The sequence below is a fragment of the Archocentrus centrarchus genome, chromosome 12 (genome assembly GCF_007364275.1).
Source record: "Archocentrus centrarchus isolate MPI-CPG fArcCen1 chromosome 12, fArcCen1, whole genome shotgun sequence".
NCBI classification, from domain to species: Eukaryota; Metazoa; Chordata; class Actinopteri; order Cichliformes; family Cichlidae; genus Archocentrus; species Archocentrus centrarchus.
In genome coordinates, this window is record NC_044357.1 from 315,171 (window position 1) to 333,499 (window position 18,329).

The 18,329-nt window shown below is 38.8% G+C and overlaps 1 protein-coding gene across 1 annotated transcript in view; it reads right to left on the minus strand.

The window, feature by feature from the left end:
* The window catches only part of crb2a (crumbs cell polarity complex component 2a), a 30,329-nt gene extending 13,079 nt beyond the window's left edge, over nt 1-17,250 (minus strand). The window contains exons 1-3 of the mRNA XM_030743395.1: nt 17,124-17,250; nt 3,208-3,900; nt 974-1,169 (exon numbers count right to left, since the gene is read on the minus strand). Of these exons, the coding sequence (XP_030599255.1) occupies nt 974-1,169; nt 3,208-3,900; nt 17,124-17,190 (956 nt within the window). The 5' untranslated portion in view covers nt 17,191-17,250. The remainder of the gene's footprint in view (nt 1-973; nt 1,170-3,207; nt 3,901-17,123) is intronic.
* Between the last annotated feature and the right edge of the window lie 1,079 nt (nt 17,251-18,329).

The following is an 18,329-nucleotide window of genomic DNA, read 5'->3' on the forward strand; positions in this document are numbered from 1 at the left end:
CAGCCTGCTCATTTTCACACAGCTTTTGATTACTTTTCTACTGGAATGAAATCAAGTAAAAAAAAAAAAAATCAAAACTTCTGGCTTTTAACATAAACTACACATCATCATCATAATAATAATAATAATAATAATACAAAAACCTCTTTGTTACCCAACACATAAACACTGATCATGAATTTTAATGACAGATTTAAAAATGTATTTTTGTCTTGAGATAATAGGATTGTTAAGCTAGGTGTAAATCAAAAATGTGACCACCTATTTGTATTACAACTTTCACTATACAAACATGGTGTGTACTCTGAGGCACAGTGTGTTATTTTTTTCTACTAGGGATCTGTTTTTCAAAATATTATATATATATTGATATTATGAAAATTGCTGATCTGATGCAACTTAATCAGAAATGAATTAGTTTTATTTGCATTACTTTTAGTCTTACACATTATTATTATAACAATTGAAATCACTACACAAATTCAATGTGAGGTAGCCTAGTGTTTAGAATAATTACACTAAAAATAAGTTTGAGTGTCACACCTGGTTATAAAGGCATTCTATAGCTTACTATAGTGGCTATGAGGATATCGACAATATGACATCACTGAAATGTGACCAAATGAAATAACCTTTACAATAAAATGTTAAATGTTACCTTTGAAGCCAAATTTTCTGCATAATTTTACTGCTCCTTATGCTTCCAAACTGATATATTGACATCCAAAACTGTGTTTTCACTGCTTTTAACTAATGAGTTAATCAGGTTAAAACTGTATGTTGTAGATGAACAGCCTCATGCACAAATCATTAGTGATGACTGAGAGGATTACTGTGAGTCATAAGTGATTACTCAAGCATTGCCTTTAGTGGGTGTGATCAGCTACTCTAAAGGGTGACCTGCTATCTCTGTGGTATCTGTCTTCATTATTTCATTAGTCTTGTTGTGACAGCTACAGATGGATCGGCCTACCTGTTAACCATGTCATGACAGACTGCTCCGTTTTGACAGGGCACACTGGCACACTCATCAACATCAACTTCACAGTCAGTGCCATCGAATCCAGGCAAACACTCACAGGAGTACATTCCTATGAGGTCACGGCAGCCAGCACCGTTGTGACAGGGATTCGACTCACACTCATCTATTTCAGTCTCACAGTTGACTCCTGGAAGAGAAGGGGAAGTTACCAAAAGACAGAAATGAAAGCAATGAAGGAATAAAAAGTTGTCATGCCCATGTCATGTCATGAACACAAAGCACAATGAATTGTCCATCAAGATCAGCAACTGTCAAAATCAGGGTGTCTGGTATTCTGGTCTTCAGAGACCCTTCATGATAAAAGTCTTACTTTACATTCTCCAAACAAACTGATAGAGTGACAGGGGAATGCAGTAGTGCTGATCGAACCCAAACACTTTAAGATAACATAACACACAAGATGGAGTCATTTCTCTCACTCTTCACAAATGGTTTTTGTCTGAGTTACAGATAAAATGCCTGAGTGTGTGTTTAAAATACTCCTGTCAGGTTTGAGTGTGGATGTGGGCCCCAAATGAAGACCAGAACACAGTAGTGTATGAAACTAAACTCTATACAACCATGAACCAAGGGCAGGACTGAACAGCAAAATGCACAAAGAACTAGCAAAACTTATTATGAGGAACTTAAAGTAAAGGAGCACATGAAGCAAATAACAGGGTTGACGTGCCAAGAGGCTAGGCAGAACAGATGTAACAGTTCTGGGGAGCACTCAGGCCATGGGACAAGGCCCAGGGGCCGAGGCTGGCAACCAAGCAACCCTGGGGGCCAGCCAGAAGACCAGCAGCAGAGACCTTTTAGTGTTTTGGTTGAAGGGTGGTATGACTGAAGGACAATGATGGTGAAGAAGTTCTTCTGGGGACTGACATTGGTGCGGGTGACAGGCTCCCTCTGCAGGCTCAGACAGCATGAGACCCACAGGCTTAGTTCAGGCTCAGGGTCAGGCAGCACAGAGCCGTCTGGCTCAGCAAAGTCAGGGACCATGGCCTCAGGCTTCAGCTCAGGTATCTTGGCAACCCTCAGCCTTGGTATAGTCGGGACCCTCCAGATAGTTGGGATGCTGGGGCTGCTCAGCAGGGCCCACTGCTGATTCCAGGGGCTGAAGATGGGACCTCGCTGTCCCCACCCTGGGACAGGAACAGGTGTGGGGACAAGCTGGGCTCTAGTCACCCCCACCCTGGGAATAGGAATGGGTGGCACAAAGAACAAATAAAAATAGAACAGGAACTGATATGTGAACACTAAATGGGGAAGCAGACATGAACGAACTTAATACAGTAGACGTGACCCAAGAGAACTAAACTCTTTTCAACTGTAAAGTGAGGGCACGACTAAACAGCAAAATGCATAAGGAGCTTAAGACAAAGGAAGACATGGAGCAAATAACAAGGCAATTAAAGAATCACCAGAAAATATCCAAAAAACAATGCTAGAAAGTTCAAAAACTCACAACAGTGGGTGAAGGACCATTAAAACTCCTTATGCACATTTTATCAGCAACAAACAAAACACTAGAATTAACAAATGATTCTGAGGAGCTTCTAAAAGAGAAACAAATACCATCAGCAAGCAAGAAGTGCCAGTTTCACTGCTGATGAGTTCTTGGAAAAGATGATTACATAATATAAAAGCTGTTTAAAAGATCATTTGAGAACTAAAGCAAATATACAGGTGGCTCAGCTTCTGTTCAGATTATGATGAGTGTTTAGACAGTGTTTTAAACACTGTGCCTTTAGACACAAGTAAAAAGGACACCATTTTGCAGTGAGAATGCAGTGAAGCATGCATGGTGAACAGTTAGTAAGTAGTGGTGAGAATAGCAACACTGGGAACTCCTTAGCATAGACTCCCAAGTCGCCTCTGCATTAATTTTTGTTAAGTTGGGCTGATGAATTTAACTACTTTAGTATTGTGATTTTAGACTTTTTTAGAATATGTCAATAAAGTTATATATAAAAGTAAAATATAATATATAATAAAGTTTTATATACACACACACACACACACACACATATGTATATATATATATATATATATATATATATATATATATATATATATATATATATACATCAGTAAAGAAACAACAAACAAATCATATCTGACTCTGACAGTTTGTCTCTCTCTGTGTCTCTGTTGTGTGTGCGTCTGACTTTTCACTGTACCTTCAAAGCCCATCAGGCACTCACACTCATAGTGGTCCTTCTCATTGATACAGGTGCTGTTGTTCTCACAGGGTCTTGAAGCACACTCATTGATATCAATTTCACAGTTATAGCCCTGAAAACCTGGGACACAGAAGCAGTGAAATTCTGCCACTCCATCTATACAGATGGCACCATTCTGGCAGGGTTCTGACAAACACTCATTCACATCTTCCTCACAAGTCTTTCCATCAAACCCCGGTGCACAGTGGCATTCAAAGCCTTCGGGTTGTAATACACAAGTTCCATTGTTACTGCAGGGTTCATTGATGCAGTCAATTATAGGTGTCCTGCAGTCTTGCCCTCCATACCCAGAAGGACACCTGCAGAAGTAACCATTCAGCTGATCTACGCAAAGAGAACGAGGCTCGGAACAAGGATTGCTCTGACACTCGTCCACCTCCTCTGTGCAGTTATCTCCTGTCAGTCCATCTGGGCAGATGCAGTGGTATTCTGTGGTACCAGGAAAACTGGTGCAGTCCTCACATGGAGCAAAGGAACAGGCATCATACAGTTTGTCACAGTTTTTGCCCATGTACCTCACCCCTTCTCTGGCACAAATACAGGCATAATCATCCATTGTGTCCACACAGGTAGCACCGTTCTGGCAGGGTGCAGACAAGCATCTGTCTGCTGTGGCTGTGCACAGGGTTCCTGTGGTACAAAAAAAAAAAGAAAAAGAAAAAAAAGGAAATATGGTGAGATCAGTTGCTGCATGTTGACAGCATTTTCTCAATTTAAACATCAGATATTTATTCCATGTTCTAGTGTGTATAAATTTCCCAACTTTTCAAAATTAGGTTTGTACCTTCAAGAACCTCTCTTACTGATGTGGGAGACAGACGGGGATTAATAATAACTAATGGTTAAATGGAGAGTGGTGTATAAACACAGAGTGAAAAGAGGTGAGTGAAGAAGAAATGCTCAGTGCATCATGGGAACCCCCCAGCAGCAGTGTAACATAATGGAGGTTTCAGGTTCACCTGACCTCTTAGGAGGTAGAGCAGGTCATCTACTAATTGGAAGATTAGTGGTTCAGTTCCTGGCTGCTCCTGTCTGCATGCCAAAGTGTCCTTGGGCACAGTACTAGAGGGGAGCTGCCCTTTGGAGAAAGCTCATTTCCATTGCTTGTGGAAAATTGCTTATATAAGCAATTTCTAGAGGCATTAATTCTGAAATTCAAAATCAGATTGTCTTTATACTGACTGAATAATACTATGAGGGTGTATACTGTTAATCTAAAGCGTAATTTGTCTGTGGAAACAGGATGGTTCCTTTTAATGGCATTCTGACTTAAGGTCATATATTATTTCTGTATTGTTATTTATTTCCTGATTTATTGTTCTATTTACATTATGCATGCTTCTTTTAAGCAGTACTATTAGAAAACATTGCATACATTTCCATTGTTATTTATGATGATGTCCATGAAGTCAGATGACACACATCAGTTAGTTAAACTGTAGGAATAAAGAATAAAAGCCTTCATCACCTCTAATTTCTTGCTTCTAGATTCAGATAAAACTGAAGTTAATGTACTCGTCCCTACCAAATAAAATCACAGTGTCCAACCACTATCTTGGTCTCCAGTAACACTGTGAGGAATCTTGGAGTGAAGATTTGTCCTTCAGTGCATATATTAAACAAACATTTAGGACTCCTTTTTTGCATTTTTGCAATATCTCTAAAATTAGGAACATCCTTTCGTAGCATGATGCTGAAAATTTAATTCATACATTAATTACTTCTAGGCTGGGCTATTGTAATTCTTTACTATCACTCTGTCAATTCAATTCAATTTTATTTATATAGCGCCAAATCACAACAAACTGTCGCCTCAAGGCGCTTTGTATTGTGGGTAAAGACCCTACCCTGTCCTAAAAGCTCCCTGAAAAGCCTTCAGCTGATCCAAAGTACTACAATGAGAGTACTGACAGATGTATCCTAGATGATTTTCTGGTAGCTTATCTACCCCCTGACTGATGTTGTCTGCATTCCCTAGCAATATGCCCAATCCCTTTACATCTGAAACATATGGGCTGTCCATCCTCAGTGAATTGTGGCCAAAGTCTAGACTTCCCAGTCCCAACTGGCTTTTCTCTGACCATCAAACTGTCTTTTACAACCTTTGCTAATAATAGCTTTACCTTGCTCAGAAACAATTTTTAGTATATCATCTAGTCTAGAAGACTGATCCTGAACCGGCCTCACTGACACACAATCACAGATGATGTTTCTACTCCTAACAGCTCTTGTGCTAGGGGTGGGTCTTGAAACCAGCCAATTGCCTCCTGTTGCACCTCAAATAATGTGCAGTACTCTCTCTCCCCAACCATTTTGCGAAGCTCTCTTTGTAAAGCTGGCTCTCTAACCCCTCCATAAAAAGGTCTCTTATTGCTCAGGTCTTAACGCTGTGCGAAGAATCTGTGATAGTGCACGTGAGTAGTCAAAGAAGTCCTCACCCCCAAAGTTGGTAACGACCATAACATTTCTGCAGCAGTTGAGCTTTACTGCATTTCTCACTATATGATTCTAGCAGTATGTTAAGTAACTCTGTACCATTATCTATTTCACCATCAAAACATACCTTAATTCTTCAATTGCTGAACCTTCAAGGCAGGGAACATCAACTGGCAGCCCGCAGGCCACATCCAGCCCACCAGAGCTTTCCATCTGGCCCCCAAATAGTACCATCACAGGTACTATATGCCAACCAATCATGTCACATCATAACCTGTTAAATACCCATCTCGGACTAGTCTGAATTATTAAAAGCTTCCAAACGCAAGTTCCCATTGCCCATAAATGCCTCCAAGATCTGCATTTACGGGCAATGGGAACAGCATTTTCAGCGCTGCATTGCACTGAGGAGCCGGCTTTTGTTGGTGGTGATCAAATTGTAAACACAGCTGAAGGTGAGTCTAACCTTGTTTTGTGTTGAAAAAATGTTCAGCAATCAAACTTGTCTAACCAAAGGAAGTAAAAGTCATAACGAGATTTCCATTGATGAACCTGCAGATAGTTACTGGCTGCCGAGAGTACTCCCCAGCCTGTGCGGGGCTCCCATCACCTTTGCTGTAAGGGTATTTCCACACAGTCTGTTTGCGAGGATCCAGATAGGTAGGTGGCTCGGTGGCTCGGTGTATACCCCCATGCGTCTGTTCCTCGGTTGTCACGAACCCCGTGGCCTAGTATCTACTATTCGTTCTGTTATTGTTAAAATAAATGTGCTGCCATTGCAGTTGTACTGTGTGAATCTATGTCAAAATCTTTTCATGATAGTCTGATATTTGCACCTTTTGCCTTCATTCACAATGGGCAGAGGACAGACTGAAGACTTTGCTGGTTTTGCCTCAGAACTAAATATTATTTTAAAAAGTAGATAAATTACTATATTTACATTTTAAAAAAAAGACACCTCACCATTGCCTGTAAAATGAAATTACTCAAATTTACCAAATGATCCAGATTAAAAAAAAAAGAAAGAAAGAAAGAAAAGTGTCTAGGCAGATTTAGATGGTGTTGCATCTGAACTCTTCATATGTTCCTATAGTCACTTAAGAAGAAAAAAATCAACAACAAAAACAGCTTCTGAAAAATAGTTGAGCATAGATAAACTGATTGCTCTCATGTAACATTTATTGTTTCCTGTGCTCATATCTATAATGAGCACAACTGCACATAATTGCGGTCTCTTCATAACAGCAGTCAACATAACAGAGAAGAACGTGTACGTGCAAGACATCATTAAAAATAGTATAAATTTGAAAGGAAACATTGATATATCAAATGATAATCTATGACTTAGTTTATAATATTATTTTTATTTTACTTTACGAGACCATGTGGCCCTCTGTGTCTGTCGAGAAAAATTCTGGCCCTTGGACAAATGTATTTGCTGGAGAGAAAAAATAAAGCCAGTTTGGTCATGATTGTTTAAGCCTTGGACTCGGAGTGTGCGATTTATTTCATCAAGAAATTCATGAACAGAGCGACGATCAACATTAATATCCCCACTGAATGGAATAATTGGGCAATCTGTGGGTAGGTAAATATAAGGCTTATTCATTTCACCACTTAGCGCAGTAATTTGAGCCATAGCATGATTATGCTTTAAGCTTAATTCAGACAACTTGGATTGCATATCCACAACAATGTCAGTGTCAATTTCCTCCTCCAACACATTCCTGATCTGGAATGGGGGACCTTTATTCTGAACAAGCTGAATTCTTTAAGAACTGAATTTGAAAACCTCAAAGAGGAAACTAATCTTTAACTGAGTGCACCAACAACTATAGTGGGTTAGTTTCTTCTAGTGCATTGCTTTGGGCCCTACTCGCAAGTGCACAGCTTAGATATTCCAACAGTTCATGAAAAGCAAGGAAAACACGTGGTCCTCATCCCTTCAGGCCAGCAAGGTCATTCAGCCTTCAACCACACCAACAAGCCTAAAAATCACAGGCTTGTTCCAAAAGCCTTGAGTGTGGTCTTCTGCTTGGTCTGATGGAGCAGAGCAATTCAACTTCCAGTTTCCTGTGGAGGTATTTGTAGTTTTCCTCCCCCTTCAGCTACTGCCTACACAAACCAGAGAAGATTCCCAGGAAAATATAATTGCCCGCTAGTGGAAATGGAAAACATCTTCACACCCAATTTCCACCTGGCTACATAAAAGTAGTAACTTTCTACTTCTAAATGTAGACATAACTGAATTTTACATGTCTAAAACATTCAGAAACATAATGTCTATCCAGATACTTAGAGTGGATGCCATTGCCTTGACCTTAAGTAACAATGTGAAGAATCATAGTCATTTCTGACCAGGATATGTCTTTTAATTTGCACATTAAACAAATATTTAAGGGCACCATCTTTGATCTTGGAAAAAAGAAAGTAGTAACCTCCTGTCTCAGAGTGATGCTGAAACATTATTTAATGCTTTTGTTAAAAGCATTAAATAATGTTTTTAACAAAAGAACAGCCTGTTTGACAAGCTGTTCTGAAATGCTGCAACACTAATGGGACCTGAATTTTTTTTAGATAATTTGCTTCCTGTAAAATCCAGGATAGATTTCAAAATCTTTCCCCTCAAATACAAAGCCCCAATAGAACATTTTGATATGAGTGTGCAGGATTATTTGTGGTTCCTGGAGTTTGCAAAATTAGGGAGTTTTTCATTCTCACTGTCACCAAATGCTTGCTCATAGGGGGTCGTTTTGACTGTTGGGTTTTCTCTGTATTATTGTAGAGTTTTTACCCACCATACAAAGTTCCTTGAGGTAACTGTTTGTTGTGATTTGGCACTATATAAATTAAACCGAATTGAATTGAATTGAATTGAATTGAATTGAATTGAATTGAATTGAATTGAATTGAATTGAATTGAATTGAATTGAATTGAATTGAATCGAATCGAATCGAATCGAATCGAATCTTGTCACAGAGGCCTGCTGTCCCTGACTCTGGCTCTCCCAGACTTGTCTTTATTTTTAAAGGAAGAAAAACTTTTCTCCACAGTCTTGTCAAGTGCTTGCTCACAGGTTGCTCATAGATTGATGGGTTTCTATCAAAAATGTATGCCGTTCTTAACAACAGCCTCAAAATAACTGTTGTGATTTGGCACTAAATAAATAAAACTGAACTGAGCGAGATGATTTGATTGCAGGCTCCTCCCAGATGGGTGTTTTTAGTTTCCTGTTCTTCGGCTGCACGCAACTGTTCCTCATTCACCTCATCCAACTCCAGCATTTGAGAGCCAGTGTCATTCATTCTCCACCAGATAGTTTGACTTCCACAGTGGTAATCAGGCCAACCTTTATTCTCTCGGCAATAATTTATCCTGTACCTTCTCCCTTGTTTCAGGAAATCGTTTTGGACAGCTGAGGAGTCTCCACGTCTCCATTTCCAGTGCCATCGCTGAATTCCTCGTTCCTGCCTACCAGCTGGATCACTCACCACCAGGATCACTACCTGTTCACCACTCACCTGCCTGCCTGCTTGTCCTCCAACACTCACTAAGTTCTGGACTCTCGCAGCTCCCGACTCCCCCCTCTCCCAGTTATAATCTCTTGGAAACCAAGTAAGCCAGAGACATTCAGGTAACTCAATTCACATTGAACTGGAAATATTATTGAATGGAGTTTAACATCCTTCTCTCTCTTCTCAGTGGACCCCTGGGACCTGGACCCTGCTCATTCCCAGACACTGTTCAGTCAATCTTAAACCGTGAAGCCGTTTTGCTGGTTCTGAATTCTGGGTCCATTTACTGGCTTACAAGCCACAACAAATTTCTTTCTATCATTAATATTGACTATATTTTTAATTAAAATATTACTTTACTTCTCTGATTATTTTTTTAGCTTTAATATTAATAATTAAGGTACTTATTTAGTTGCCTATTATTAGTATTAATGATGCATAATGTTATGCATTGAAATAATGTGAGTAAATATTTGTACACAGCAGTGAAACAAAACGCTTGTGACAGAAATAAGGTTACAGAACAGTGGCTTTGTGGTGTTGAGCCACAACTTTCCACTAGAATAGCTTTTACGCACTTCAATTTTAACTCTATAAATTTCTGAAAATCTGCTGGAGGGACAGAACTGAAAGACATTCCTTAATTTGGTGGGTAAAACAATCTCTAAAATTCCAGGGTGAGTGCTCATTTAGGGTAGATATGCACCATATAAGTACCCATCCACTGTTCATATGAGTGTGGATGTCCAGGGAAAAATGGCTGGGTAAGTACAGTGAAGTTTTCCAATACATATGATGTGTGCCCTCACCAGCAAGCGCTATTAGCTCTCAGTGGAATCAGTCCACATTCCTTTTAAATAGGCCAATCACAACACACTATCCAAAATATGCCTGTCTACCTCCCAGCCCCCAGTTCTTTGAGCAGTGTCCTGGTTCCAAATTCTCACTGAAGTGGAAGATAGTAAAAGTGAACAGAGTTGCAGAGGAGAGGAATATGTAAAAGAAGAGAGAAATAATTAAAGTAATAAAAAATTATTACTAATTGTATACATTGCTGGTCTTATTTTTAAACAGTAACAAAAGAGAAAGCAATCAAATGAAAAGATTATACATGTTTTGTTTGTTTTATCCTTAGAGACAGTTTATCCTCCGAAGTTTCATCCTTGTGAAGAGTTGCTTACACAATAAGTTACAGGGCTTAACAAATTTATTAGATCACCACCAAATGTAAGGTTTATGCCACAGATGCCTCCAAGAAGGTTATCTTTTGGTAGTGTCTGCTTGCATAAACAATAACTTTTTTACATGAATTCTGATCAAACTTTATGGGACAAAGGACACATTGAGGAAGAGAGCCAGAGATTAATAACAACTAATGAATAAATGCAGAGTGGTGTATAAACAGAGTGAAAAGAGATGAACGAAAAAGAAATACTCAGTGCATCATGGGAACCCCTCAGCAGCCTAGGCCTACTGCAGTGTAAGTAAGGGATGGTTCAAGGTCACCTCATCCATCCCCTAATTAAAAACTTTATCAAAAAGGACATTTTGAAACTTAATCTTAATATAAAGAGGGTGTCTGTGGAGCTTGAAAAAAGGTGATTGGACTTCTTTAAGGCATTTAAACCCCAGTGGGGGTCAACCCCTTGGAGGTGGTTGTGACCCACTATTGATCATGTGCATAATCACATGCGCCAAGGTGTGAAAGAAGGCGCGGGTCATTACAGTCCGTAGTTTCGAGTGAAACCAATTTGGAACTCCTCCCCATTTTATCAAGTGACCTATTGAGGTTATCTGAAGAAAGGTGTGAATAGGGGTCGGGGCACCTGAGAGGGAAGTCAGGACAGTATTGTAGACTGGGGAAAGTTGGTGACGTAATCCACCTCCTCTGTTCAGTAATGGTTGTTCACTCAACCCCCATTCAGCTCTATCTCTATGGGTTTTGCAAACTTATCACAAGTTCATCAGATACCTTCCCCAAGCTTCCCTCAGCCTTAGAAACTGCTCAAATTCTCACAGACATGTCTTCCGAATTCATGGCATACCTGGAAAATTACACCTCTAAGAAACTTTCATTAGCACATATTAATCCAGTTACTGTCCATCTGAACCTTCCTAGAAACCTGAAAATCCAGAACTCCTTCCACATTACCCAGTTAAAGCTGGTTTATTCTAGTACACTGTTAAAGTATTCAAAAATCTTTATTAAATAACTTAAGTCAGCTTGACTATGAACTGACCACCTGGAAACTTGACAGGTATATAGTCAGATGGTTGTTATGAAAAAGTATCCTTCTTCTACCATGTCATGGGGTCAGCAATCAAAGAAAAGATGCCCAGTCCTCCTCCTGGCAAGAACTAAAAGCATTATAATTTAAATTTTTATAATTAAATCACTTTTTCTTTTTCAAATACAATCTGGGCCTAATTATACAGTAATTATCACTTATTTTTGTACTCTGATAAATTGAAAAAAAAAATCTATTACTACCCAGCCCTGACAATTCAATATTACATTTGCTTCCAAATATCTATAGTATGTTGTGATTTGTCTTAATAATTCCAGAATAGCCATGTGTTAAATATCAGCTTTTCTTCAACACTCAAGTCTGCCAAGTACACACAGCTTTAAATCTATGACCCACTGTCCTCCTCTAACTATTATTTAACACTTTTTACAAGAACCCTTTCATAACAGACCCTTTCTCTCTTATTTGATGCATACCTGTGAATAATTAGACAGTATTACTGTACTTCCCGTCTCTTTAACCAGATCAGGTTTGATGGCCTCCCTGACCTCTAGAACCTCTCCATGTTGTAATCCCTCTGGCCTCTTCAGGTCAATCCTCTTGCTCTTCTAATCTCCAGGTGGCAGACAGCTTACAGCTTCAACCTCTAGCTTATTTCCTCTGAAATAACCTACAAAACCTCAGATTCAATGCCATGGGTTGTGCTATAGTCAATTCAATTTATATAGCGCCAAATCACAGCAGTCTCAATAAAAAAATAATACAGAGAAAAGCATAAAAACAAAACAACCCCCTGTGAGCAAGCACTTGGCCAAAGTGGGAAGGAAAAACTCCCTTTTAGCAGGAAGAAACCTCTGGCAGAGCCAGGCTCAGGGAGAGGCAGCCATCTGCTGCAACAAATTGGTGCTGAGGGGAGGTAGACAGGACAAAAGACACTGTGGAAGAGAGCCAGAGATTAATAGTACAACAACAGTGCAATACAACAGTAAACAATGTATTCATACTGTTGATTTTAGAAAACCAGTAGCACTTTGTTTTACAGCTCAGTAATAACTGGGTAATTTGAGTATTCGTTGGCCCATCCAGTTTAACCAACCTGGCCACCTAAACATAGAGAAAAACCTTGTTTAGGAACTGGCAGGCTTTTCTCTAATGGTGTGATAGGTCATTGATAGGTCCATTAGGGCAAGCTATGACAAAAGAAGTGCAGGTCAAGTTATAATAGGATGGGCTATTTATGTGTAGATCTGGAACAGAGGACAGCCCAGATGTATATGACTTGCTATCCCACACTGATGCTGACTGCGCAGATAGCTGGACCTGTCAGATGTGATGCAGAGAAAAAGGTCAATAACTGCCAAGGAGTGTTAAAACACAGCCCACTCTCCTCCCTTTTACTGCCAGACTTTTACAATCCAACAAAGCTGAAAATGTTCCTCCACAACATTAAATACAAGTCAGTGTGTTCTGCCTCACATACAGTTCTCAGGGTCCCCAGCTCAGCCGTTAAACTCCCCGTTGCGCAAATACAAACCTAACTGCCATTCTCTTCATGAGCACACAGAACATTCTAGCTGTTAATACTTGGACCGTCTTTTGTCTCCAACTGCGCTCGGAAATGCTAATGAAATGAAGAGGAAAATGACAACATGGAGTACTTTCAGTTTACCCACAGTCAGCTGCAATAATCTGGGATTAAATCCATACTAAATAATGAGCTCAGGAGCTTTGGACACTTTGTCCAGTCAAGTTACACAATCAGATCACAGATGTGTCATTAAGTAGTACTGCAACTTCAGTAACTCCTGATTGTAGTACAGACAGCTTCTTTCCTATTGATTTCTCTGCGCTAAGATCAATCATTACTACTTTAAAAACATCATATCAGTTATGGCCCATCTAGACTAGAGTAGTCTTTTGACTGTAGTGCTGCCTTTTTTTTTTTGTACAAAATTAAGACGTTTGATTGTTGGGGTTTTCTCTGTATTATTAAAATAGAAAAGCAATCTGGGTAACTTTTCTCTGTTTAGGTTAAGACAGCAGTTAGGAGGTTTGCATTTTCTTTTAGGTTTCCATGGTGGTAGGTAGGTTTGGCATAGTTTTGTTTGTGTGGTTGTTTTTTTTTTTTTTGGTTGTTTTTTCTAGAATGTTTGTTTGTTTTGGCCATCCCAATAATTCCATTTTTGTCTCATACAGGATTACAGTTGCTCAGCAGTCTTGGGTCATCTTTGTCATTTTTTTTTGACATTGCACCCAATGTCTTCAGTTGATGGTCTGGAATTCAGGTGCACTGCTTCAGCACATAGACTCTTCTACTACAAAACCACGAATAGATGCAGTTTAACATTGTCACGCTGGAACACGTTCACACATGGCTTATTTGTCACAGGATAGAGCTTTAACTTGCATTTGCAAACTGTGTTTAGACAGTGATTTCTGGAAATATTTCTGAGCCCATGCAATTCCATGACAGAATCATAACTGTTTTAATGCATTGCTCCCTGAGGGCCTGATTATCACAGTCATCCAACATTAATATTTAGCCTTGTCCCTTGCACACAGACATTATTCCAGATTCTCTGAATCTTTTCATAATATGTTCTGTAGATGATGAGACATTCAAAGTCTTTGCAATTTTACTTTGAGAAGCATTATTCTCATTGTTACACAATTTATGGAATCAGGACTGTTGAGCAGCTAGAACCCTACATCAGGTTAGAATGGAACAACGTTTCGCTCTTTAAAGTTTACAGATTACAGACTGTTAATAGAGGATGCTACACAGTAGTAAACATAGCACTGTAATGGCCATCTTTTTTTGAGAAATGCTGCTGCCATTAAATTCAAAATTGGCTAATGTTTTGCTTAAAAGGGTGCACTCTCAGTTTAAACAGTTGATATTTTTTTCAATGTTCTACTGTATAAATAAAAGAGGTTTCAGATGTGATGTTCTGTTACACAGAATCACAATTTTTTCAAAATTGGGGTGGTAGTCAGTTAAAACCTAACTTAGATCATAACTACATGGGGGTGATTGAAATAAAAATAAAATATAGATATAATATAGAAAATATTAGATATCTGAGAAAATAAACTAGTGATATTGTGTACTTATAAAACTGAGTAAAATCTAAATATGCAGTAAATGTATTCATTCTTAATCATTAATCCTTTTGGCTAACCTTTTAAATACAGCAAGCACAAACACACATTGGTTCATTTGTTTGAGACTGAAATGACTGTAAGTCAGGTTTGTGTATTGTGACACCAGCTGTGAAGTTAACATCAATAAGAAATATGGTCTCAATAATAAATCCTGACACACTGTATATTAGGGTTTAATCCCGGGATCCGGGATTCCCGGGAAATGCGATCAGAACCATTTCCCGTTTCCCGGGAAACGTTAGACGGGAAACCGGGAAAAAAGTCGCGCGCGTCGATTTGACTTTCAGAAAGAAAAGAAAGCTTCAGAATGTTAAATTTAAGGAAATATTGAGAGAAGGGTTCGTTTAATGCGAAAAGCATTACTCTTCATTTCAGGCACGTTCAGCCTCCGTTTAAGGCTTCAGCCTTCATCTCAAGCGTTTTAATAGAGGTATTACACAGTTGTGCTTTTTTCCTCTTTAATTTGTTGAAATCGTAGGCAATGTGTTTACCCTAAGGTATTTTGTATTATATAATTTTATATTATTATATATTGTTATATTGCATTATATAGCCTATAAAATATGCCTGCCCTGAACAATAAAGAAATATCTGTGTAACTTCGAGTGTTTCTTTTCCTCGTTTGCAGCCACTTACTAACAATCATGAATTAGGATACGGGCCTAATGTGTGAAGAAATTATCATGAAATAGATTGCTTTAACATATTTCGCTTTTAAAATGGAGTTGAGTAAAATGTATATTTTTTAGGCTATAAGGATTGACCAGTTTTTCAATAGACGATTCACAGCGAACCTACTTTAACCCTCAGACACGGTGTTATAAATTTGCTGTTGCCAGAATGGCAATGACCAAGTCGTGGTGCATTACTCAAGGCCCTGTGTTATGCCATATTATAGTGTAGTACGGTAGTTAACTTTTCAATGACTATTACAGCGTTCCACTGGTGGAGATATAGTGCAACAGATGTCGCCACGACAGCGTGGCTGAGCCATTATCAATGCTGTGGAGATGAACCGTATTGTTTTGCACCAGCAATTGTAAAATAGCTTGGTATAATTCCATGTACAATGGAGGAATATTCGAATTATATTTGTTAAGGGAGTGTTGAGGAACGATACAACACCGCATAGCTCGAGCACTCGAATCTCGAGATGTAGGTTTTATTGCGTTAATCAAGCCAACGTTACCCCCTACTGGGCATAACAGGACATAGCTGGAAAGCTACCTCTACAATATCACAATAGGTTAAGGCCGACACAGGCTACAGAAGGCCTAATTAAAATAAAAAAATAAATAAACTTTTTCCCGGGATTCCCGGGAAATGGCTCGTCATTTCCCGGGATTTGATTCATGTCATTTTCGGGAAAAATATTAAACCCTACTGTATATCACATAATACATAATACAAAAGTAACAAATAGCAACACTGAAACTAATAAAAACTATAACAATATAAACTAAAATGACTAAATCCACCCTGGAAACTAAGTGAAACAAAAGTTAAATAAAAAACAACCACGTTAGCCATGGTCTGAAATAAATCTAAAGGTATGTTCAAATTTCCTGTGAGTCAGTGATGAGGTCAATAACAGTAAATAATGGTGTGATTTTTGTTGAATTGCTGAGAAATTCAGTGGCATATCTCAATCATTTTTCCTGTGTAAACATGGAGCACAGTATAAAAAAGCTAAACATGTCAAGCAATCTAGGATAACACAATTTGTTAACATTTGTTTAGTCAGTGATGTCTTTTACGTGACAGTTTGTACTCAACCCAGAGAGCTCAGTGTAATTATGGGCCAATACACACACCCAGAAGTAACTGATATATTCTTTGTTTCCAACAGTTCAGAAATTGAAAATTCCAGCTTGTTCTTCAGAAGTTTGTGGACCGCATGTGATCTTGTTCTGTGCCTCCATTCATGCACATATAGATATGAATGAGCCTCTCTCCACTCAACATTGTTTGCCCTGACTGAGAATGCATGACTGCAGAGCGCAGCCTCTCATTTGGAACCAATCATGTGTCAAATCTGACAGACAGGGCTTTTTAAAACTAGAAACCAAAATGAGGATTTCTGTATCTGACAGCATAGCTTCTCCATCAAATGATCCAGCCACATATTAGCTATTATGATTTTAAAATCCAGTAAAGTTATTAATCCGACAGCAGCCTGATAATTAAAGTAACGGTTGTGCACATGCCTGTCTTTTCTCAGTATTATTATTGTCAGCCCTGCCATTGTTGAGATCACAAAAGAGCCCAATAAGCACCTCCCTGAAACCACTTTTCGCTGATGGCATTCCTAAGACCTGCTCCTCTTACTAACTCAGAAAAGTGAGAATCCTCAGTATTCCTTTAGACTATCAAAATAAATACATGCTGGCAAAACTAAATATCTTTAAAGGATATAGTATTTGTATTTTAATATAGTTCTTGAGTATTTTAGTGATCACTTTTTCCATGTAGTTTGTCTCTACTCACCCCATTTGAACATCATCATCGTCAGCAGCACCGTCTTTAAATTCATATGAACTTTCCCAAACTCCATGGCAAAACCACTGACGGGGATATATACAAAAAATTATATGTTTTTTTTTTTTCTTTTCAGTAGAATTGAAACTAAGCGAAGTACTACAGTAATGGCATGCTGCTGTGCAATTTAGAGGCACCTTACTGTGTTGCTGTTGCCCTGTGTTCAGAGGCTGGCATGCTACACAAAGCTCATGCTTGGATACAGACAGCCAGCCCTCCCTGCTTTAGACTGAAGTGTAATCAGCCATGTGAGAGGCAACAGTAAAACATGAACTGGACTAACACCTGCTAATACTGTTGTTCGTACTGGGGCGTGCTTACTGTCAGACCTTTAAATCGTTCCACCTGGAAAAAGATCAAAACAATGCAAAATTATCATCTAAAATTGATTTGCTTCATCAATGAAATATTTTTGAACTATACACTCTTATGTGAAAAAGTTCAATGTACTCAACTCCCATTCAGTTTACTTTAGGTAAAGGTAAAGAACTTCAAATGTTAAAGAGGGGAATCCAACCATTCCCTTTTGGCAGAACTTTGCAACACTTGGGAGAAAAACAAGAATGATCTTCAAATTAAGGAAGGGTGGCCATCATCTTCAACCATTTGCAGCAAGGTGAGGTGAGAGTGAAAAGAGGTCCACCCCTTTAACATCTCCAATCTCATTGTACATCCTGTATAATGACAATAAAGGCATTCTATTCTATTCTATTCTATTCTATACAGGGGAGATGCAAAATACAAGGAATACTTATATTATATGAAGTTATAGACAATACAAGAGCACTCAAAAGATCCTGAATTCAAATCTATGGGAGAACACAGCAAAGATGGGTCAGAATCATAGATCTCAGAAAGAAATAGTCCTGAAAAGAGATTTTTTTTAAAAATTAGATTTGACTAATGACTCTGTTCATGCAGCCCAATAACATACATAAAGTAGGGGTGTCTGGGTGGCTTAGTGGTGAAGCAAGCAACCACATGCCACACTGCGGCGTGGGTTCATGTCCTGCCCGTCACCAACCTGTCCATGTGTTCCCCCCTGTATCCTTCCCCATTTCCTATCTCTCTCCACTGTCAATAAAAGCCACTGTGGCCAAAAATGCAAAAAAAAAAAAAAAAAAAAACATACATAAATTAGAATTAGCACTTTTT